The sequence below is a fragment of the Myotis davidii genome, unplaced genomic scaffold (genome assembly GCF_000327345.1).
Source record: "Myotis davidii unplaced genomic scaffold, ASM32734v1 scaffold32, whole genome shotgun sequence".
Classification (NCBI taxonomy): Eukaryota; Metazoa; Chordata; class Mammalia; order Chiroptera; family Vespertilionidae; genus Myotis; species Myotis davidii.
Window position 1 is genome coordinate 9,789,558 of NW_006286587.1, and position 25,961 is coordinate 9,815,518.

At 36.5% G+C, this 25,961-nt stretch overlaps 1 protein-coding gene across 2 annotated transcripts in view; it reads right to left on the minus strand.

Annotated features, from left to right (window-relative positions):
- Window positions 1-929: 929 nt before the first annotated feature.
- The window catches only part of ESF1 (ESF1 nucleolar pre-rRNA processing protein homolog), a 59,417-nt gene continuing 34,385 nt past the window's right edge, over window positions 930-25,961 (minus strand). For both annotated transcript variants that reach the window (XM_006758104.2, XM_015560284.1), the window contains exons 10-14: window positions 13,978-14,099; window positions 11,528-11,615; window positions 4,215-4,288; window positions 2,854-3,000; window positions 930-1,752 (exon numbers count right to left, since the gene is read on the minus strand). In XM_006758104.2, coding sequence (XP_006758167.1) covers window positions 1,459-1,752; window positions 2,854-3,000; window positions 4,215-4,288; window positions 11,528-11,615; window positions 13,978-14,099 — 725 coding nt within the window. In that variant the 3' untranslated portion in view covers window positions 930-1,458. The remainder of the gene's footprint in view (window positions 1,753-2,853; window positions 3,001-4,214; window positions 4,289-11,527; window positions 11,616-13,977; window positions 14,100-25,961) is intronic.

A 25,961-nucleotide genomic window follows, 5' to 3' on the forward strand; every position in this document is an offset into this window, starting at 1 on the left:
GACTGGAACTGAACCTGGGCCCTTTCAGTCCCCAAACTGGTAGGGCATTGATGTCAGTTTTATATACATACATTCTTTTTTTTTTTTTTAAATCCTCACCCCAAGACATTTTTCTATTGATTTTTAGAGAGAGTGGAAGAGAGAGGGAAAGACAGAGAGAAATAGTGATGTGAGAGAAACACAGATTGATTGCCTCCTACATGTGCCCTGACCAGGGCTCAGGCCAGGGAGAAGCCTACACCCAAAGTACATGCCCTAGATGGAAACCAAATCTGGGACTCTTCGGTCCACAGGCCGAAGCTCCATCTACTGAGCCAAATCGGCTAGGCTACATACTTATATTCCTAAAAAAAATTACTACATTGCTTTGGTCAGGTAACTCAGTTGGTTATGTTGTCCTGATACACCAAGGTTGTGGGTTTGATCCCAAGTCAGGGCACATACAAAAAGCAACTAATGAATGCAAAAAAAAAGAAAAGAAAAACAAATCTACATTGGTAGACTTGAATTTTTATACCAAAAAATGTCAAATTAACTATTAACCACAAAGTTGGCTGAACTCCTATGTCTTTCAGAAGCTACTATATTTATCATTCGTTCCATGTGACCATCTTGGTTTCTATTTTCATTTATTTATATAGCACACCTAATTCTTCTAAGTGGACAGTGAATAGTTTATAAAACCTAGACTAGATGAGATCCAGGCCTTGAAGGTGTGTTTTAATTTAAAAAAAAATTAAGATTCCTTAAACTCTATAGCAGCAAAACCACTCTCGAAGCATTCCAAAAATCTGAAGGGTAGATGAAAGAATTATGTTACTTAAAAAAAAAAATCATTGTAGAGCTCACGAAAATTTCAGAGCAATGAAAACCTGGAACTGCCTCTTCATGGAGTTGTCCCCTTAAAGAAAGTTTTTCAGATATTTTCCAGAGAGTAGTTTATTTGAGATGCTTAAAATAAAATAAATCACTGATATATAAAATAATAAAAATACTTAGTACTTTTTATTTACAAATTAATTTCATAATCCAACTATAATAGCATGTCCAAACAACAAAGAAAGTTATTGGCTTCCATCCATTAGGGCTAGAAAAATAAATTCGGCACTGGGTTCTATGTTTTCACATAGAATTGTAAAGTCTTTAAAAGAAGCTACTTTAGAATAATCTTCTAGTATGAACAGAATTTGATAAAATATAAAATTTAGTATTTTATAAATACTATAATTTAGATTAACTGAATTAGCTATGATTAATCTGTGGATAAACAGAGTACAAATATGTCAATCATCCACAATTAGGTCTAACCATTATATGCAAGAGACATTTTTCAATGGTCAGAGTAAGACTTTATTCATATTCTTGAAAGGTAGCTTGGTTCCCAATAAATATTCTTTCTACCACTTTTGTAAACTTTAGGGAGATCACATTTCTAATCTAAAAAGAAACAACATACAGCTATTTGACTTTTTGTTTTTTTCTTGCTTGAAACTGCTCTGTTTTGTTTTTTACCGATTTAATCAACATCGACAAGGCAGGATCAATGGACCTCTTTTGTGATTCCTTTTGAACTTCACTCTCTTTTTTCTTTATTGCCTGAGTTAGCTCTTGTTCTTTTTGTTCTCTTTGCCGGGCTTTCTCCTCAAGAATTTTCTCCATAGCTTTTGTTTTCTTGAAGTTAGGATCCGAAGGGTCCAAATTGAACAAGTGGGAAGTATACATTGCCTGAAACCGTGTATCCTTAACATTTACCTGTAAATCCAAAAGGAAAATAAAAATAAATTAAATTATTAAACCAAAAGGCCCAGAAATGGGGCCAAATTTTAAGTCAATGAGTTGTTATTGGGGGATGAGGGGTTCACTTCATAAGTTATATAAATGTTTAACCACTATGGTGTACACTGAAACTAATATAATGTTGAATGTCAACTGTAACTGGAAAAAAAGTTCAGTGAGTGGTTAACTGTATAAAAATATAAATGTAATTTTCATAGCTTCATTAGAAAGTTGCTTTCCCACAGGATCTTCAATGGACTTTTAAAGCCTACTCTTAGATCACAATGTGCAGGACACACTTTTCCAATCATGCAACAATCTCCTTGGAAGGGAACTGTAGTGGTCTATACATATGTGCCTGTAGTATACTGGCCACGCAGATGAAGGATTGTTGAAGTGGTTCCCGAGGCGTGGTACCCTACGCTTACAGTGTGAAATCTGTTTCGGGCTGAGATAAGTCAGCCAGAGATGGTATCTCCTGCTGCAGTTTTATGCAAAGTCACTGTATTGGAAGTACATTAAAACATTTTTAACCTTAGTGCCAAAATGAGTAGCTACTGAGGGTGATTCATAGGTGAAAAAATTTGAGAGACTACTATGGAAAAGGACACACCCCTGAAACCAAGATCTGGTCAGATACAAGCCCCAAATTTATCTTCTATCTTTCTACCAAACCACCATGGTTTCACCCGGTGCTCAACTGGCTGTGTAGGACTGAGAGATGGTAATTTTGGCTCCATAGTCCTTCCTAAGACATCTCAAGGCTGACTTTCACTATGTTTAATTTTTATCTCCAGACCTGACTCTAGAGCAGCCATGGGCAAACTACGGCCCGCGGGCCGGATCCAGCCCGTTTGAAATGAATAAAACTATTGAAAAAAAAGACCGTACCCTTTTATGTAATGATGTTTGCTTTGAATTTATATTAGTTCACACAAACACTCCATCCATGCTTTTGTTCCAGCCCTCCGATCCAGTTTAAGAACCCATTGTGGCCCTCGAGTCAAAAAGTTTGCCCACCCCCGCTCTAGAGTCAACACCAGCTTTAAGAAGCTAATGGTATCTGTCCCTGGTTACCTCAAAGTCATCCTCTAATAATTCCTTCTTTTTTATAAGCTGTTTTTTCTTCTTTTTGCTTAGATTCTGGTGTTCCACAATCTTGTTGTAATTGAAGTGTTTCTTGTTCTCTTCCTCCTCATCCATCATGAGCAAAGCCATTTCAGCCTATAAAGAGGAAAAAAAAGTTCAAACATCCAACAATGTTTTTCTTCCCCAAACAGGAATATGGAGTATGAAATGCCCTCCAGTAAAGGAGAACTCAGTCACCAATGATCCAGGATAACATCTGTTATCTGTAAACTGATTGTGGATTACGGAAACTCACGAAGAAATCCAGAGATCTTTGTACTCCTGTAAGCTACAGATAAACGCTTCAGAACCAACATCACTGACAGTAGGAGAAGGGTGAAAGTCTGTATTTACACCACATTCCACGTTAGTGTAACTGGTTAGTAGGCTGTAGGAATGAGTCCCCAAGTCACCCAAATAAAAATTTATCATTTTCACTTTGGTCTTTTAATGCAGTGATACTAAATATAGTATTTTGTGGTACAAGCTACTCTTTAAACATGTATATTAACAAGAAATTTATTTTCCTTTTGCCTTTTTTTGCATTTATTGTTTCAATATTGATATGTTTCTATGAAGTGATCTATCTTAATATCTGTTTCTGAACTATATCATCTTTTCCATTAAATAGGTATTTTCTACCGACATGCGAAAGGATAAAATGTGAATTCTCAAGAACCAAGTAAACAATGATGTATACTAGAGAAAATAAAGAGTATACTGTCAGACTTTTGTGAATCTTCCAATATTACTACTTCAGACTGCTTTAATCTCCTTTTACTTTCATCACTGGCACCTACAGTTGGTTTTCTTTTTAGAGCCATTTTCCACAAGAGAGCTCATCTTTGTGCTCCTTAACTCTATGAGTATTACTGTATATGCAATAAATGGAGAACAGAAAAGATCCATTAAAACGCAGAGTTTAAGTGACCAGCCAGGCTCACTCCCAAATACAGATGTGAATATCAGTCACAGGGATGTTGCTGACTCCAATTCCTGCCTCAGCAAAAATACCTATTACTCTGAGCCATGGGTCTTTGGAGTCACTGAAGAAAAGGTTCACTGCACTTCAAAGAAAAGACTTTACTTTTGTACATTAAACTTATGATTTTTATAATAATAACAAGAGAAATTAGGATTTGATAAACCATAGAAAGCAAAGTCTGTATTATGGGATTTATTTTTTTAAATTGTTTTATTGCTTAAAGTATTACAAGGAGTATTATATATGTCTCCTTGTATTATGGGATTTAGATGAACTTCATTTAAATTAGCTATGAATGACCGTGTGAGTACCGATGATCGCTTACCTTTTGTTTCTCTATTTCAGCCTCCTCCTCTGGAGATGGGCCATCTGTTGCAGATTTCACTGATTTCTTCTTTTCTTTTATACCAAACAAAATTGGAGGGTTAAAAATTACAAGACTATCGGCAACAGTATGTTTACAGTAGGAACAAAAATGTAAGATATCTAGGAATAATCCTATATAATAAAAGGCTAATATGCAAATCCACCGAATGGTGGAATAACCAGTCGCTATGATGTGCGCTGACCACCAGAGGGCAGCAAGAGCTGCCCTCTGGTGGTCAGTGTGCTCCCACTCAGCCAGAAGCTGGGCTCACGGCTGGCGAGCACAGTGGCAGTGGTGGGAGCCTCTCCCACCTCCACAGCAGTGCTAAGGACCCATCAGGGGTCTGTAAAAAAATATTACTGAGAGATTACTGAGAATGGAATAAATATAATACTTCTGGATGAATTAACTGAATATTATAAAAAAGCAATTTCTCTTGAAAGTGATGTATACTTATATTATTAACTGAGAGAGAAAAACTGTAAGATCATTTCAATACACATAGAATAAGCATTTGATGAAATTCTATATCCACTCATGATAAGATACATACATTTAACTAAATTCTAGATAAAATTCCATTCAAGGAAATCTTTACAGAGATTAACAAGATAGACTTAATATATTAGTGATACAGTTTATTAAAATGTACTACAAAAAATATTGTACTGTATAATACAGAAAAACAATAATATAGCTTAGGATGTAAGATGTAGCATCAGACATTACTTAAAGAAAAAATCAAGTTATTGTATTACCCCCTAATGTACAGGCAAATAAAATGCAGATAGGTTAATGAGTTAAACATTAAGAAAAAAACCTTATGAAAAAATACAGGGTAGTATAGCTATTTAAACTCATCTGCAAAATGAAAACTTCATCTTTATAATAACAATTTGACAGTAACTACCTGTAAGTAATAGTTTAACAAAACGCTTTCTCCTTGTCTCAAGACAAATTTGACCTTTGGTTAACTTCCTACTCTATTATGAGGCAAAATCACTTATGGTAAGAGCTGGTCCTGACTGGAAAACTGCTTGTATTTTCAGGGGCTCCAGGACTTCTAGAGACCACAGGGTGTTGGCTGAGATGTCCTCATCCTAATGGGAGGGAGAATATGCAGCAGGTAAGGGCACTGGACTCTGGAGCGGTGACTTGGCTTTAATTCTGGCTCTACCAGCAGGTTTTAGCTGTGGCAGTTTGTACCTGTGTCCTTACCTGTAAAATGGGGATAATAGCACCTACCTCATAGGGTGTTGTGAGGACTAAGTAAATTAGTACATGCGAAGATCTTAGTTAATGTCTGCCAGGTGGCACTATAAAGTGCTTGCTGCTACTGTTACGATAATCTGACTAGGCTCCTTGGTGATCAGGCTGATTGATGCCTTTCTTTTCTTCCTATTTTGTGGCTATTGGAGTGAAAGGAATTCAAAGGGAGTTGGTTTCAGGGTGCTAAGGTGTGAAAGACTAGTCTGAAAAGAAAGAGGGTTCAGAATCTACAAAGCCATTGTTGTGCTACTCTAGAGCATTAACACACAATGCCCGTGTTCTCTGAACTGCTGGACCCTGTCTTTTTGAATAAGCTGTGTTCTGTCTTTCCAATGCAAAGAAACAATGGTCTCTGAAGTTTATGGTTAATGTTTACATAGCACTTTACTATGTCCCGGAGTAGTACTGTTCTAGGATACTAGCCTATTATGCTAAGTGTCTGGTCGACCCTTCAACCAATCATAATATGCTAATGATATGCTAAGGTCGCTCAACAGCTTGCTATGACGTGTACTGACCACCAGGGGCAGAGAGTCAACCAGTCGCTATGACGTGCACTGACTACCAGGGGGCAGACCTCTAACTACTAAGTTAGCTTGCTGTTGGGGTCTGGCCAATTGGGACTGAGCGAGATGGGCCAGACATGCCCTGGAGCCCTCCCGGTCCCTCCCCAGCTGGCCAATCTCCCGCATCCCTCCCGGCCACAATCGTGCATCGGTGGGGTTCCTCAGCCTGGCCCGTGCCCTCTTGCAATCTGGGACCCCTGAGGGATGTGGGAGAGCCAGGTTTGGCCTAATCCCGCAGGCCAGGCTGAGGGACCCCACTGATGCACAAATTTGTGCACTGGGCCTCTAGTCTGTACATATATTAACTAATTTAATTCTCATAACATGAGAGAGATAGATTCTATTATTTATTATGATCCCCATTCTGCAGATGAGAAAACTGAAGCAGAGAGAGGTTAAATAATTATTCTCAAGTTTGGTAAATGAAAGAACTGTAATTCACATCCAAGTACTGTGGCTCAGGCTCTCTCCTGTTAACCACACTACCCTCCTCTGCTATCAAATATTCTCCCTGTAACAGCCTTTCCATTTAAAATGCATTTTGATGTGAAGTAAGAAAGAAAGGTTCAAAGCCTAAAGTAGAGAGGCTTTAAGAACTGCTTTGTGTGCATTAGGTCCCTGCTGTGCTTATGCAGTCGTGCCCAGCCAAGAGCATGCCAGCATGAAAGTACTGCTGGTTCACCCCGTACAATACCAAGGCATCTGTCTACACTTCTAAGAAGAAATACTATTGTATGCAGCCCCTTTCCCTAGGATGAAAATCTTTTTTGCACCTATTTCAAATGTTTTTCAGGAAATGATGTATCCACTTTAAGAATATACTTTTTTCTCTGTTTTAAATGTGTGTGTGTGTATCATCAAGGTTTCACTTTCTTTGGGTCTGACTCCCACACCCTAAGTTCCTATGCTCTCAAGGCAAGAGCTCCTTTTGAAGTGAATGGACAAGTGACAAATATAGAAGATCATTCTGTGGGAGGGGGAAAAAAAGTCAGGCTGTATCTGATTAATCCATAACAGAGATAAAGATCTTCACATACAGCTGTGGGAAATAATTTCAAAGAGCCCACAATGAACTGTTCCGGATTTTATAACAACCTGGTGAAAAGTCATAAAAATAAACTTGAAAGGAAGACTGCAGCAAGGGAGGAAAAAAAGAAGCTCCAAGATGGTCAGGGTTAAAAATGATATCCAATTTTAGCGTGATGAAAATGTCTTCGCTCACAAAGAATTTACTGTGTGCTAGACTGAACTGTTTAGCCAAAAGATAAATAATGTGTAGAGATCCTTTCTGCACTGTTAACAAGACCATATTAAGAGGGCACATCTTAATTTATCTTTTCCCTTTGGAAAGTTTTCAGATCTAAGTTAAATGAAGAGTACGATGGAAATGAAAGTCCTATTCTGCAGTTATCTTTATTTTTCAGTGAATTATTTGGCAAGTTTGAAACCACACACACCTCTTAGGACTGCTGCAAAAAGTACATATGGATTGACTCTACTAAGATGAATACTAACAGAGACTGGAAATCAGGTATTAGAGTTTTATAGTTAAAAAAAAAAATCCTTACTGAGGCTGCTATCCCTTTAAGCAAAAAATGTAACAGAGTACATCTATGGAAAAAAATGTGCTGCAATAAACCAATCTGTAAAATGACTATCTATAAAAGAAATTCCATTTTTCATTACTTGTAATGTCATAGAACTGTTCCCATAAAAACCTTCCTCCAGAAGGTTTAGTTAAGCACTTCTTGTGAGACAGTAGTTAAGAGAATTCAGTGGAGGGCAGACATGGTCTCAGTACTGACCAGACAGGAGTGGTAAACCCACTACTAATTCACTTTTTGCAGCACATTCCTGCATTCAAAATCACTTGCCCATAATCAAATGCAGTCTGTTAATCTTTCTCTGGACCTGGGCATTCTGGCTTTGCTTGGAAATCCAGGGGTTCCTCATGTCCGGCTCTTATACATATTCCTCATGTCCTGGCTCTGGCTTTGATCTACACGATGTACTTGCAGAATTACAAAATGTAAAGGGAAACCATTAGGGTTCAGGTTCTACCATCTACCACTGGTCCTACACAATTCAACTATGTTTCTTGAGCTTCAGTTTACTCATCTATAAAGTGGGCTGATATTTGGATTAGAGGACAAAATATAAAAGCATTTGCAAAATGTAAAACAACATATGAGCAGTACACAATAAGCATTCCACATACCGGTTGAATGAATAAAATATGTGTACCATATTATTAGATTTTCAAGGTGGTTTATCAAATATCTAAAGTTGTCAAGACAAAGACTACATTTTAATGGGGTATATTTACATGTGATGTACTTTATTTCACTACTTCATAAAAAACAATCTTAATAAGGAGCTTATGCAATTAGAAAACAGTAACTTTTACTTCATGCTACAAGTATATTACATTTTTGAAACTCTCCTTTGATATCAAGTTTGAAGTTTACAAAAAATAGAAAAAGTATAGCAAGTTTATAGTGTAAGGGGAGAAAAGAGAAGGAAAAATTAGAAAAGATTTCTGGCATTCAAACTGGCTCCTAACCCAAGCCAAACACCATGTCTGGCATCAATCAATGAACTCAGTTCCTCCCTAATTTGAAGAGTGTAAGTTCAGTTCTATGGGCTTGCCTAGGGCAAAGGTATCATAAATGTACCCAAGTCCATCTGGTTTAAAATATATCTGTCTTCAACCATGGGATTTGAAATATATATATATATATACATATCCTTCCAAACATTAATGCTTCTCCTCCGCAGTTTTTTAGACTTTCCCACTACCTTCCATGTAGTACCTTCGCTAGTATAACAGTGACAGTCCAATCCTTCATTCTCCTCTCTAATCAATGCTTTCTACCTCCAGTCCCATAGTTTGAAATATTATTTTACTGATCTGTAATCTATATTTATACTTTGACTACTCAGCATATCTCCTACACTAATATTTACATTTGGATATCTAATTGATATCTCAAAGCAATTATATCCAAAATGAACCTATTGACCTTGCTGCCACCCAAACCTTTTGTTCCTACATTCCCTCCTCAGTAAGTGGAAGAGCATTCTTCCAGAGACTCAAACCAAAAATCTAGGAGTTATGCTAAATTTCGTCCCTATCTAACTAAATTAGCAAGCCTACCTGCCAAACATATATCAAATCCCACTCAGTTTTTTCCTTTTAGTTCCATTACTGATATGCCATCTAAACCAGCCATCATCTTGTCAAGACCTCTTCAAAATCCTGATCTCCCAGCTTTTACCGATGCCTTTCTTTAATCTGTTCTCTGCACAGGAACCAGAGTAATGTTAAAATATACACCAGACCATGTCACATACTTGCTTAAAGACACTTCAGTGACTTCCCACTGTCAGAAGAACAGCATCCAAATTTGTTTCCAGGACAACAAGGCCCTGCAGGGTCAGTCCTGCATCCCAGCCTGGCCAAATTCCCGCGCTGTCTATGCTCCAGCTGTATTGCAGTCTCAATTTCTCCACCACAAGTTCTTTCTCATTTCATAGCCTTTCTACCCACTTTTCTCTCATTGGCAATGCTCTTCCCCCAGCTCTTTATGCCTGATTCTTTCTTATTCTACAGGTGTCAGCTCTATTGTCACCACCTTAGAGAAGCCTTTTTTTGCCTACCCTTTGTAAAGTAAGCTACTCTCCTTATTCCTCCCCATTTATCCTCTATATTACTGTATTTATTTCCTTTAAAACACTGACCATATTCTCAAATATTCTTATTTGTTCACCAGGTTAGCATATTTTCCCTAAAACTATACTCAAGGGAGGTAACCCTGCCTATATTACTACTGTTGTATGTCTAGCCTAGCGGAGTGCCCAGCACCTGGTAGGCACTCAAAAGTGTTTACTGATAGAATGAGTAAACAAACATGGCAAGATACCATTTTTTAGTGCTAAGTTTTATATTAAAAAGTTTTCAGCCTTTCTATTATTATTTTTGCTTAAAAAAAAAAAAGCCCATATATAATTACTCCTATGCAGTATTCTGAAATCAAAAGTATATTGAAAGCAAGCAAATTTTATCTATACTTTCCCTTGGAACTTCTGACAGTAACTTTAGAAAAAGCTTATTCACAATTGAAATGTGCTGATTCCAAGAAATAAGCTACCCCAAGCCATCAAACCATTTAACTTACTCTTTGAATCCTGTCCTGAGTTCTGCAATCAGACCAGATTTCACATGCCAAATGAAGCACTTTGGAATGAGAACAAGGAAACTATAATGCTTTGCATTTCTCCATATAATAAACTTGGTTTCCTGAAATCAGAGGATAAGACTAAAATCCATCATCATCTAGAAATGACCGCTCAGGTATGATAAAAAGCAGAACATGCTAAGTTTCCATTTCCCTTTCCAATTCCTAAGAATCTCACATCCTATAATAGACTTTATTCATCTTGATCTCCTTTTCATCAATAAAATGTCAGTGCTAAAAGGCTGTAACAACCAGGAAATAATTTTGAGCAATTTTGACTTTCCTGTTGAGAACTATTCTGGCCCACTAGTCACGAGGGACAAGAAGCAGGAAAACTTCATAAAATCCTTCTCTTTACAATGCCAGCTTGGAGTTATTCCAGGAGCAAGCCTTTTGGGTTCATGTGTGTGGTATTCAGATCAGGGCAAAGCAAAATGCATGAGAGGGAATGGAAAATGCTTATAGTGGTCTCTGCACTGACTTGTCCAAATCTGGCCTGAACCTTACCACACACATTTATACATACCAAAAAGGTAAGAATAAAAGCATTCAGAAAAGAATGAGTGGTGCAAATGCAATGGAAATAAGACTCTGTGGATATAGGAAATCAAATTCCAGATAGTTTAGGGAATTCAAGGAAAAAGGGGAGGAAGTTGCTTTTCAGTTATAAGGAAGCAGGATAAATGCAAAGAGAATATGAAACATGGATGTTTTTGTATATTTGAGCAGAAAAACTTTCATATAACACTATATAAAAATTTTAAATTTATAAAAATATCCACTAAACAAATTTATTTCATATTTTCAATTCTCCATAGCCTTTGCAAAGAGATCTAGAGTGGATGCGTTATAAAAAAGCAGAGAAAGCATACAAGTAGATGACTATTCCATTTTCTTTCAGTCTTTTATAGTCAACCTGTCTATAAGGATATTTCCCAGAAAGGATTTTCCAGTATACTGTTAATCATGTTACCCAAAACCTCTTGCAATGACATTACTCTTTGCATGTACAGGGAGCAGGCCGACCCTTCTTAATCTGGTCAACGGTTATACCCTAAGACAGACCTACTTATAAGGCCCTAGGGGAGGTATACAAATACTAGGAATTTTAAAACAATGAGTGGCTTATATTGTTTCAACCAATGTTACCTTTTTTCTTTAGATTCCAATTGAAAACTACAAATGTGTGCTGGCTTACCAATTTTTTTAACTTCTTCAGCAAAGTATGGGTCATTCATATCAACATCAGAGGGAAGTTCACCTTCACTGGACTCTTCAGCAAGAGCCTTAAGGTTGAATGTAAAACACATATAGTTTATTACAAGGACCATCACATATATATGTGTATATATATGAAGGAAAATAATATGATTTCTTTCAAATCACATTTAAATTAAAATAATTTAATTAAACCAGTTAATTAATTGTTCAGCTTATAAAATAACTCCCATCTAAGTTATTCTTCTGTTCAACCAATATTTGTGGAACACTTAATAAATGCAGGAAACTATGTAAGGCAATGGGGAGAAATGAAAGTTATCAGATACATGGTTTTTGTCTTTAAAAATTTTGCAATCTATTAAGAGAAATTAGACACAAATAGACATACATATCAGTAGTAATAATTCAAGACAGGAAATGCAAGAAGAGACAAAAATAAAATGATACAGACATTCAAAGGAGGAAAATACTTTTAGATGGCTAGTTAGTGAAGAGAGGTGGCCTTCTCTCTCAGAAAATTGAGAAATAGCAGTGTGTTATAAATAGTATGAGTAGTGCATTATGGGTTATCTTTTAAATTATTATTTAAAACACTATATTTGTTCGTTAATTAAAAATAACAGTTATTTTGAAAATTCAAATATATGTAAAACCAGTTGGGATATCCACCTGTTCGTTTTTATCACCCAAATTTAGCAAGTATCTTTTTTTATCCACAATCTACCCCTAAGTACTCTTGGACTAATTTTAGTTAAATTTTTGCTAATAAAATGTGAATAGACTATCTACTAAATTAGCATGTTTAATTAAAAATTCAAGTCTATAAAATAAACAGAACATGTGGGAACCAAGATCAGACTTGAGTTTATTCCCAGGAATTTAAAACATGAGTCATTTTAACAGAAGCATTTAGAATGCACATTGCTAAGCATCATCCTGCATGCTGAAGAAGACCCAGCAAGCCCCAAAATATTCATTATGATATTAATACCCTTTTAAGAACAGGGCGTCTAAATTTTTTTCACTAAAATATTATAATAGATTCAGCAAAAATATGTTTCTAACAAAGATTATGGAACATTTATATCTAACTTCAAATCTACTCATGTATAACTGTTTTTTAGATTTTAACTATACTTATTTATCAACTATGGCACATAAACATGTATTCATTTCTTCAATAAACATTTCTCAGTATCAAAATTAAAGTCACAGAGCAGAAAATGGGAAAACTATAACTTGAAAAATTTTCTTGAAATCCTCGTACATATGGAGAACCTGTGGAGTTGAAAGGGATCTGCTGATATCACCAAGTCCAGTACAGAACACAGAGTCTGGAACAAACTGGGTGTATTTTTAATGTTATCGGTAAAATGTGCCCAGTTTTTGTCTAATGAAGGGAAGGCACCTAGCAAATGAAAATCAAAGATATAATTTATTTTATATAAATAAAATCAAATAGCTGCTAAAGGTCTCAGAACAAAGGAACTACTTTAACGACCCTACAGAGACCCACTTGTAAGTCTTCCAATAAACTGATGGCTTAATGACCTGTGAAATTATTCTGCCTACTTAGTTTTAAAGGAAGTTCTAGGGAAGGAGAGAGGTAGCATACCAATAATGGGGTAGGGGTCTTACCCCTTTCCCTAGCCACTTACAGGAATATTGACTTTAGGAGTAAAAAAATCATTGTACTCCATTGTATCATTCAGTTCTGTAGCCCTCTATCTTTATAAGCCCTGAAAGTCACAGCTTTACAAAAGTACGAGAGAGAGAGAGAGAGAGAGAGAGAGAGAGAGAGAGAGAAAACACAGTGCAGTAGAGAGACACTGGAGTGAGAGCTCAGACAAATCACTTAATTTTCTACAACTATAAAACATCAGGGACAGACTAGAACTAATCATTTAAGATTCCTCAAATTGTAAAATTCTGTAATTAGTGATACCATCTTAAGAAAATGACTTTACTGATAGAATGCTGCACTTGGTGACAAGAGTATTATCAGTGGCAAAACCCTTAAGTGGTCTCTGCTATCACTAAAGAAGCTAACTCTGCAATGACTTAATGACAACTTTTATATGCATATATCCTCAAGTAAAGAAGTCTGTATGTACCTCTTTTCCTCAAAAACAAAAAGAGAATCAAGCTGTTTCATATCCAGACATCAACTAAATGCAAAATTTTAGAGTACAGCGGCTGTGGATTAAAGTGGCTCTGGGTTTTACCAGACATTGTATAACATTATGTAGCCTCATAGAAAACACTTAAACTATTAGATTTTCCTTTTTGTCTTTCTTAAAACTGCAATGGTAACAAGGCCTACTCCAGTGAGTGGTTACACTGTGTGATAATAGGTGCTGAGCACATGGTACTGTTTCATACATAACTGTTGTTCAATAAATATTTGGCCATAATTATCTTTGGTACCTTCTGTTTCTTTTTCAGTCTTTTTTTCTCTTTCTTCTTCTCTAAAAATTGTTCCCAAGGAGTCAGTTTATCCTTTCCTTCCAATTTGTTTTTGACCATCTCTTCTGCACTTTCTTTAAGACCTAAGGAAAAACATAAAAATAGTTATATTTAAAATGTAATTTACCAAAAAAGGTAATTTATATATATTTAACAGAGTAATTATGTAAAATGCAAAAGTGAATTTTGCAATACTACAAGATCACAAAATAATGTAGGATTGACTTATATCAAAGCTATTTCCTAATAGCAAACAACAATAAACCTAACCAAACCAAAATAAATAAACAAACCCATCAACTTAATATATGATCAAGCCACTGAAGAAAAATCCTTTAGTAAGCCTCAAATTTCATTTCTTTATATTAACTGCTTTGAGATTCTAGTAATTCTGGAACAGGTGATTAACAAAAGCTGATTGGTAAGGCAACCCCTGTTGCAATACCCCAGGAAGAAAGCATTCTCATAATCACTCCTTAAGCACTCTGTCAGGCCACATCTTTAGGATCAAAAGGACCAGTAGTTCACATTCCACTTCATATGGTTTAACTCTTTCAATGTTGTTATTTGCTCTTATATTTCATTAGACTCTAAAAGTCTTTGTTTCTTGTATTCTGCAGCTCCTGAATTTTTCTAGGTGGCTTATGTAATAGCTGGAGTGCCTGAGAATGTAAAAAAAAAAAAAAAAAAAAAAGCCCCAAGGCTGATAATATCAGCCCATGGAGACCCTCATTATTGCCAAAGTACAGAAAATATGACTACTGTGTGGTCCCCTTTAATAATAAAGATGTTTGTTTTACTTTGTAGTATTTCTTCGGAGGTCATGGTTGGGCTTGGGGAAGAAGGGGTTTCATATTTATATGATACAAAATCCCTTTAAAAAACAATAATAGAATGATTCAAAATGCTGACATGGTCCATCCAGATAATCTTCCCAGATACATTTTAAATTCTAAGATAATGAAAACAATCTTAAAGATTGTTTACAATCTTAAAAATTCTCATTTTTCCTGAGACTGAGAGTTCAGTAACTTGCCTAAGAACATGCAGCTAGGAAGCTAAACAGATGAAATCTGAATTCCTGGTTATCCGAAATACCATAACTAGATACATCTGAAATGCTGGTTTGACTTAGAATGAAGAAATGTTAAGTCCATGAGTAAAATCTAAAGCTTTGGGCCTCAGGTTTGTCACCTGCAAAATGAGGTTGGTCTAGATCAGAAGCATGCAACTGTCCCTTCCAAATACACCACTTTTCCCTCTCAAAGAACATATTTGGTAGAAATTCAAATATATACAACTAAAAGTAGTGCTTTGAATCTTGAGCCCCGAAGGGCAGCATAAAACAAGTATAATAGATGATCTCTATGGTCCCTTTCATGGCTTTTAAACTCAGATTTAATCTCCGAATTTCTATGACTTAGAAAAGTATTAAATTGTATGTATACTCAAGGTTAGGTAGATTTGTTTTTATGACATACTGATGGTAGGATCACTGATTCTTTGGATGCCAAATCAGAAACATAACTCTCAGTTTCAAAACGCTGCTTACAAGAAAAAAACAATTCTCTTTACTGAGCAGATTTTAGGAGAAATGTCAAATGTATAAAACCATGTCCAGATCTCTGACCGAATCAAGAGATACAGAGCACCTAGGAAATATAAACTGGGATCTCCATTTGAGAGAAAGCAGCAATTCTTGACAAAATAAGTTGATTTCAAATAACAAAATGAAATAACATATATTATGCCAAAGGGTCAGGACACAAGCGAGTTTCACATTCTAAATGTACAGTATTATATTATTACGTGTTTAAATAATAATCTTTAAGGTAGTCTACTACTGTATAATTTCCAAACAAGAAAGATTTTATTTACTCCAAAATATTAAGTATTATGTTTAGATATATTTTTCAACAAAATGTATTCTCTGATTATAATCATGCATCAAATAATGTCAAGATACTTTCTGAGAATTCATGTTGGGCGGTTTTGCTGTGTGAACATCGTAGAATGCCCTTACACAAACCTGGATGGTACAGCCTACTCATACCTAGGCTTACTGTATAGCTTATTGCTTCTAGACTACAAACCTGTATAGCATGTTATTGAACTGAATACTGTAGGCAACTGTAACACAATAAGTATTTGTGTGTTTCAACATATCTAAGCATAGAAAAGGTACAACAAAAATATGGTATAAAAAATTAAAAATGGTACATACAGGACTGGGAAGTTGCTCTGGTGAGTCAGTGAGTGAGTGGTAAGTGAATGTGAAGGGTTAGTTAGGACAATACTATACACCAGCGATTTTTCAACTGGTTTGCTATGGCACACTGGTGTGCCACAAGAATTTTTAAAACATGCATACCTGAATATTCAGTCAGGGGCACTGACCTCTTTTCCTTTAGACTGTCAAATAAAAAAGTGGTAACAACCAACACAACAACAGTTGTCCAGTATGAATGAATCAAAATTATACCTATTTTTTGTCAGATTGACAAAAAAACATATTTTTGGTGTGCTGCCGAAATTTATTAATTAGTTTATGTGTGCCATGAGATGAAAAAGGTTGAAAATTACTGCTATATACAACTGTAGACTTATAAATACTGTGCACTTAGGGTATATTAAATTTATTAAAAAATCTTTTGCTTCAATAATAAATTAATGTTAGCTTACTGTAACATTTTTACTTTATAAACTTAAAAATATTTTTTTAATCCCCACTCAAGGATATGTTTTCATTGATTTTAGAGAGAAACAGAGAGGCAGGAAGGGAGGGAAACATGGATGTGAGAGAGAAACATCAATCTGTTGCTTCCCATCCGCGCCCTCACCAGGATTGACTCTACAACCTAGAATCGAACCTGTAAACTTCTGGTGTGCGAGATGATGCTCCAACCCACTGAGCCAGCAGGCCAGGGCATTCATTTTTTTTTTTTTTAACTTGGACTCTTTTTATTATAACATTTAGCTTAAAACATAAACACATTATACAGCTACACAAAAATATTTTCTTTCTTAACCCCTTCCCCGGCAGAAACGTGTATACTCGTTTTCACAAAATGTTCTTTTTCAGTCGTCGACGAGTATACTAAGAAAATATGGTAAAAAAATATGGTTTATAGGAAGACGAGTTACAAACTGTTTTCATAACCAGCATCAAAAATACTATATAGAACCAAAATAAAAAAATTAGTCTGAAAAAGAAACGTTTTTAACAAAAAAATTGTTGGGGAAGGGGTTTTAATATCCTTATTCTATAAGCTTTTTTCTATTTTTAAAGCTTTTAATTTTTAAAAACTTTGTAAGCTTTTTTTGTTGTTGTTAAAACTAAAACACAAACACACATAGGCCTACATAGCATCAGAATCATCAATATCATTGTCTTCCAAACCTCCACATCTTATTCTACTGGAAGATCTTCAGGGGCGATAACAGGCATGGAGCTGTTTTGGCTTTTCTTGGGACATAACTTGAGAATTTGATAAAAGCTGTGGAATCCCTCCCTGAAACAATGTACTAGAAAAACTTGCATATTTTGTTCAGGGAGTTTACAGATACCCAATGTTCATCTGTATGCAAGGATCCAAGGGCCTCAGGTAAAGAACATTTACAGGGGCTGTAGAGGTCTAAGGAAGATGGGAGCTCATGTTCAACAACTTCAAAACTGACCAACACAGATATTTGTAGGTTTTACATCAGGGTTATTCATATCAGCACTATCATTTAGGACCAGACACATTCTTTTTTGTGAAGGATAATCCTGTGCATTTTAGGACTTTTTTAGCAATATCTCTAGCCTATCCGTTAGAAGCCAGTAGCCCCAGTTGTGAAAATACAAATATTATGTCTCCAGATATTACCACATGTCCCCTTGGGGGGCAAAATCACCCCTCGTTGAGAACCACTGTTCTGGACAATTATTAGAAGACATTTCTGAAAACAAAGGCTACTTCATTATTTGTATTATAAATGATGTGGGGTTCTTTTAGTATTTGATTATATAATGTCTTTTCCACTTTAGAAGTTTCATCTGAGTATGCTTTTTGTTCCAACTAGACCAAAGGCAACTTAAGTCACCTTCTTTTGGATTCCATAATATTTAGGACAGTGCCAGACACAGACTAAGTACTTAAGCACTTAACTGATCTGTCTTGAAGGAAGGATTCTTATTCAAGCCAACTGTTTGATCTTTGATGTTTGGAACATGTTCTCTCCAACAGAAAATGAATCAAAACGTTAACATCTAAACAAATGGCCTTTATCCCAAAGCAATTCATGTGGTTTTTTTTAAAAGGTCCTATAGCTGTAGAATAATTCATGAAATATTTATTCCCAGGAAATATTTTATATTTTTCTGGCATTTTGTTTATTTACAACAATAAATAGCATCTTCAGTTAAATACTGTCTGTATTATTTTTTGCTGGGCTTTCACATAACACACCAAAATAGTAAAATGACAAATACATTGCCATGGATTAACACAGCACAACGGTAACTTAAAAATGCTTTGTTCTCATCGTCATTATGAGGTCATTTAAATCTCTTGCCACAGATCACAGTTGTTTATGTTCTAAATTCTCAAAAATATGCCCATCCCAGAAGCCTCTTGGCATACGCACAAGAACATTATTCAGACAGTTTTAGCCTCATTTGAGAGCAGCCACTATGTGAATGAAAAACAACTATGTTTTAAGTTTTGCATAGTTTTGTTTAAAAAAAATTTTAATGTATACTCAAGGACTGCCAAATTAGCTAAAGATAGCACCAATAATCCTACAAATAAGGGGTAAAAACTCTTTCAAAGCCAACCATGAACATAGATGACTCAATTATGACAATAATAATTCAAGTGCAATCCATTTATAATTATTTTGGTAATTTGCATACATAGAAAAATACTTTAAAATAACCTTTGAAAATAAACTAAAACAAGACTATACATTTCTCTTGATGCTACTCATTTGAAATATTCAAAAGGTCTACAAGGGGCAGGACATGAATAACTTCCAAGTAGCATAATGGGTTTTGTTTATAAAAAAACAAAATGCATGCTTTAAGATTTCTGATACAGGCTGAAACTGGCACTTTATATTTTATGAAGACTTAGGATCCAGAGAATATTTATGAACACTTATAGCTCGAACTTTATTTACGGTGGCATGTTTAAATCAGATTAACACTCAATTCTAAAAGTAGCTTTTGAAATGTAACTAACCGCTACTACCCAAACTCCCAACTTGGATGGAATTCACTCTGGGTATAAGAGAAAACTACTAATCATGCCCTGAGGAACACTGGCATCAAAGGCACCCCTTCAAAATGTCCAGTTATCCCTAATGGTCAGGGAGATGGAAAAGCATATCCTATCTAATAGAGGGAATATGCTAATTGACCCTCACACTGTTGCATAGATGGCAGCACCCACAGCCAAGAAGATGGCAGCGCCCGGTCCCCTCAGCCCCGCCCGGGTGGCAGGTGCACGGCAAGGTCAGGCCCGCCCCATGCGCTTGCCTCCAGAGTCCCCTGGTCCTCTCAGCACCCCAGGGCTGGCCCGAGGTGCAGGCAAGTCTCGGATGCTGCTGGCAGTGGCAGCAGCAGAGGTGTGATGGGGCACCGCCTTCCCCTGAGGGCTCCCAGACTGTGAGAGGGGGCAAGCTGGGCTGAGGGACCCCCGCCTCCAGTGCATGAATTTTCATGCACCAGGCCTCTAGTTTACTTATATAATTAACAAAGGTCACAGGGATAATAGGTCCATATGAGTAATGAGGATTTTTATCAGTGGTGTGTTTTTATTCTCCATGGGAATCAAGTGATTACGCATGCAGGGTTATCATTAAAGCATACTGAATAAGCTAAACTATATTCTTCTCTGTACTACTTTTCACAGTTGGAACTTTATATTTATTTGTGTGATTTTTAAGAATTATTATTATTAAGGCTATCCCCCTTACTAGGTTGCAAGCTCCATGAGGGTAGAGGCCAGAGGCTCCCCTCCCCGCCCAAAGTACCTAGTGGCTAGTGGAGGACCTGGTATAATAAATGTCTGTTGAATGAAAGTGAAAATGAGAGAATAAATTCGTCAAATTTGTTCCCAACTTCATGGACAGGGAGCAACAATGCATGAAATTAAAAAGTAAAGTAACAACTAGCTTTGGGAACAACAGTAAACAGCAAAAATTACTAATCAGGAAGAACCAACATATGTCCTTTGTATGCAGGTAATACTGTTATATATCTACTACATGGAAACAACACAGTCAGCTATAATACAAATAATAAGGTTAAGAGGATATTGGCACGCTAGTTTGGGAAATGGTTCTCATATAGCATTCAATGAAGTATCCAGAGAAGATACTACATGCTGAATGAAAAAATGTAAATGCTTTATGTTGTTAATTGTCTAAAAGCTATTTCAATATATAGGAACTGTTCTACATTTGTCTTTAATTTGACCTTATCATACTCGAACTTCTTCTAAATATCCTCCTATTCTCCCTTAAAATGATGCCTTCCATTTGCAAGTACATAGAAGGTCCTCAAATAATATTTCACTCAACATCATTTTTTTACAAGGTTCGTGAGATGCCATACAGGACTTAACTCTTGTTTATATCAATTAGCCTATGAAAAAATTTACCTTCACTATACATTGTTTCACTTAAAGTCACAAAACCTATCAATGACATTGGGTGAGAACTTAACTGTAATTCAGTTTATTCGGAACCAAGTTGTCCCTGATTCTTAGAATCAAATATTCTTAAAAATCTGACTTTAAGTATAAGACACTTGGGCCCCATTAGGGAATCATTGTTTCTTATATTTATCTGTAACTTTATTTGTATGTTTTCTTTGCCTTTCAAGTTGTTTGTTATCACAATGTACATAATATCAAGCTGTCCCAATACTAACAAAAGAAAAATCTGGCCAGGTCTGGTGAAGCCATTCTATTTAATTTACGGCAAAGAGGACTGGAGAAGTACTTGTTCTGTTATTTTTCACACATAATGTTTACAGACAAGTAGAAAATACATGAAAATGTTTAAATGAATGGCTAAGAAGTAAGAAAAAAAGGGGAATTTTTAAGAGTCCAGCCACAACAAGAAAGCTTAGATAGAATTGTGCAACCAGCTCAGAGCAGGAAGTTTTCTCTGGGGACACATACTAATCTGTTATAGAGGAGAATAGATCTTGGGTTTTAATAGGCTCCTAGCCCAGGAGACGGCAGACAATGTTGAAAGCCACATCATGGTGGAATGTCCCATCAGAGACCACTACCATGAAGCCAGGATCCTAACGGGTGCCTTCAAGTGGGTGCTGCTCCTCCTCTGACAACTCAGAGGGAACACATGCCTGTTTGGGCTTTGACTATGGGCAGAACAATGAAAGTAAAAATACATTTTCCCCCAGAGAATTTATAACTCCAAGCCCACAAATCCATGGGTTTGTGGCTGGAATTCTCACTATCTGTGTGGGCCAAAAGACCCCAATCCAAAAATTTGGTTTCAATTGGTTTTGGATTGGAAATGCCCTTAGGCACCTGGCAAATACTCTCTAAAAGAGGCACTTTTGACCCAGGCCTTAAAGAATTCCCATAGGTAAAGATCCAAGAACAATGAGATCACAATCAAAATTCAATATGAACCAGAGTAAGCAGAAACAAAATAATAGAAGTCAGACCTATAAAGACTATAGATTCTGGAATTATTCAGATACAGAATATAAAATCAGCACATTAAAAAAACAAAAGAGGAAATTAAAAAATAAGATTATGAAAAGTATGAGACAGACTTGGGGGAAAAAAACTTCCTGAAGTAAAAAACATAACTGAAATTAAAGTCAGTGACCAAGTTAACAGCAGACTATAATGAGGTAAAGAAAAAAATTAATGAACTGAAAGACAGAACTGAAGAAATTACCCACTATGTTACATAAATTCAAAGGTATGGGAAATATGAGTTATGGAGAATGAGAAGGTACCACACATATAAAATAGGATTTCCAGAAGGAGAAAGTAGGTAAGATGAAGAAAAGGTAGTATTTTAAGAGAAAATGCTGAGACATTTTCAAAACTGATGAAAGATACTCATCTTTAGTACACAATTAATTCTAAGCAATATAAACACATCAAGCAAAAAAAAAATGACCTAGATACATCATAGTGAAACTCAGAATAGTAAACTATTTTAAGTGTAGGAACAAAAGGCAGCACTGAGGAGCAAGGCTAACCCTTTCCTGACAGGTCCAAGAGTGGGCCCTGGGATTCGCATAGTGTGTTCTTTAGTTACCTGGCTTCCTCACTTGTAACTCTGTCAACAGGAGTCAAGGGGAAGTCTCTAGAGCTCACTGTAAACTTGATCCTCCCCAGGAAGGGGTAAGAAGGGAACTGGCTGGGCACATCCATGGCACCAGCAGATACCCTTCTCACCCTAATCCTCAACATTAACAGCCTCACTATCAAAACCTGCCTGGAACTCACCAGGAATAATCTCTTTGTGCCTTTTATCCCTATTTATTTTGGTCACCACAAAAAGCCCCTAATCATCAAGTTCCTCCTAACCTCCCACGTTCTAATCCTCTGAAGTTAATGGCATAGCCACTCTTTGGCCGCCCTCTCCCTTCCCTCTTTAATCCTCTATTGCTAAATTCTCTGGAATTCACAATACATCATCAGTAAAAACCCAATTATATAATTCTGAACATTATGTTCTTGTTCTAAGTAAAACCTGGCTCTCTCCTGAGGATATACAGCTCTTTCAAATTTTGTTGTTGTTGCTAGTGGTAGTGGTGTTTGTTTTTCTCACAGAGCCCTCACATAAACTGGCCTAGAGTGCAGATAGGGTGTATGTGTGTATCATAGTGCTCTTCATTCAGTTTTAAGAAGTGTGGCGCTGATAGAGGGAAGGAAGGGCATGCAACAAGAGCAGGATCACAATTCTTTAGAGATGATTCACCTTATTAATTACAGATAAGAGGTTTTCTTACAGACCCTGGACCCATACCCCCTCCAGGAGATTGCCTATGGAATTCTGACCATTCTCCAGTCCCAGGGACTAGTGGAGCTGGGTTTTAATATCACTGACAATTAACTACAGTACCTTGTTATTGGATTTCAAGATCCTGGAAGGAGAAACACGGACCATGGACCCTGCGGCCATTACCTTGCCCTCCCCTCATCCCACCTCCCCCTTGCATGTAAGCCTTTCTTCCTTAGACATATATAACCAGCTGGCTAGCAGGGGGATATTAGAGCAGAATTTACAGGATGACCTGATGTTCTCTCCATACTGCCAGCATTATTAGAATAAACGTTCATATATGATTCAACCTGGTCTCTGCTTAATTTGGCTCAAGTAGTGATAGACGCTTGGAACCCTTTTGTGTTCAGGGACAGACAAGCAGACTAAAGAGAGCCAAGCAAAGATCCATGCAGTTTTGAAACTTTGGTAAATGACAGAGTTGACATGCCAAATTATTGGGGGAAAGGATATTCAATAAATGGAACAGAATATAAAAAATTTTCCATGTAGAAGAAGATGAAATTGGATCCCTTATATAATATTTTTAAAAAATCAACTCATGATGGATCAAGAATTTAAATGTCAAAAACCTTAAATCACTCTATCTTTAATAGAAAACAAAGGTGAACATTGATCTCATCAATGATTTCTTAGAGGAAACACAGAAAGTATTAACTATTTAAAAAAAGATAATTTGATAATATTAAAATCAAGAACATTTTTCATTAGACAACACTTTCAAGAAAGTGTGTGTGTGTGTGTGTGTGTGTGTGTGTGTGTGTAGTTACACATAGAAGAGACATGCTAGCCTATAAAAGACAAAGGAATTGTATCAAAGATAAAGAACTACTAAAAATCAGTAGAAAAAGAACAAATAATATAACAGAAAATGGCCAAAAGATAGATATCTGAGTATTTTACTGAGGAGGAAACATATTATGGCCAATATATATATGAAGAGATGTTTTAACTCACTAGTGATAAGAGAAATGCAAATCAAATGCTGCTTGTGGGAATGTAAACTGGTACCATTATACTGGAAAAGAATTTAGTGTTTTGTAAAGCTGAACATTCACACACCCTAGACCGAGCAATTACACTCCTTGATAAATACTCAGCAATACTGAAGCACATACCAGAAGATGTATAGAAATGCTCATAGCAGCATAAATTACCATAGTAAATGCTAAAGAACATCCCAGATGTGTATACAACAATATGCATATACAAACTGTGGTATGCAGCAGTCAAATGAATGAGCTACAGATACAAAAAATACAGATAAATCTGAGCAATGTGATGTTAAATGAAAAAAAATCAGTCCCAAATGATTTAAAAATATCTAATATAATACAATCCATCTATTTAAGGTATACAATTCAATGGCTTTTAGTATGTTTAGACATGTAAACATCACCAAAGTCTATTTTTAGAACATTTTCATCTTTTCAGAAAGAAACCTTATTTCTCTCCCCAACAGGACAGTCCAAAACACACCTCCTCTCCTACAACTACCAACCTATTTCCTGTCTCTATAGGTTTCCCTGTTCTGAATATTTTATATAAAAAATGTGGTCTTAGTGACTGGCTTGTTAAACCTAGCACAATATTTTCAAGGTTCATCCACTTTTTAGCATATATCCATGCTTTATTCCTTTTTTATGAAACTATACTTTTCAGAAATACTATAAATGGGATGAAAATATATACAATAGGCCTAGCCGGTATGGCTCAGTGGTTGAGGATTGAACCATGAACCAGGAGGTCATGGTGTGATTCCTGGTCAGGGCACTTGCCCAGGTTGTGGGCTTAATCTCCAATACAGGAGGTGCAGGAGGCAGTCAATCAATGATTCTCATCATTGGCATTTCTATCCCTCTCTCCCTCTCCCTTACTCTCTCTGATATCAATAAAAAATAGATTTTTAAAACAGAAATTCAATATAAGATTATCCACAATAGCAAAACATCAGAAAGAGCCTAAAATATAATATTAGGGGAGTGGTTCATAACTTATAAATTAGAAACACAATGGAATGTGATACAGGCATTTGATTATAAAGATTATTGAGAAACATGTAAAAATAAGTATGAGAAATGAAACCAAAAAAGGAGAATGAAAAATGGGGCTCTATCTACTTATAAAACCCTGGATGGTGTTCATCATGACCAGAACCGCTGCGACCAAGTGGAAGGAAGTCAGTCCTGCAGGAGTTGTCTTGGCAATGGCTTCTCCCTCCCCCGAGCTGTTTTCCCAGAGCTGTTTCCTTAAGGGTGGGGTTTGAGGCAGGAACCCACCCTGGGAGCATGGAGGCATTATCTTTATAAAGTGTGCCTCACCAGCACAGCCAAGGGTGAACCTGGGGGGGGAGGGGAGGGGAGGCTTAGAAAAGACAGACAAGAGAATGAAGCCAAGTCTCGGTGGGATGCTGCTTCTCTGAGAGACAGCGACCACGCCCACAGCCATGCTTTTATTTTATAGCAGATGCTACGAGGCAAAGTAAGGGCATGATCAAGATGTTTACAACATTCTCCTGGGTTTCAATCCTACTCAACTACAAGCACCTGAACTCTATCAAGTCCACATCACTCAGGCACGTGGGGCCACATGTTCAGACCTTAGGTTCAAGCTTACAACTACAGCTGTTGGCTATAATTGTGCTGGGAGGGCCCTGCTCTCCAAGCTGGGACTTGCCCGTGGCAATGAGAGAACTGTGCCCTCTCATCAGTCCAAGGCTTGAACCTGTCCAAAACACTGTAGCTGCTCCCCACAAATTCAGACATCATCAATCTTTTCACTAAGTGTTCTTTTTCTGTTCCAGGAGATCACATGACATTTATTTAATTTTTATTTTATTGATTGATTGACGGATTGATTTTATTGATTTCACAGAGGAAGGGAGAGGGAGAGAGATAGAA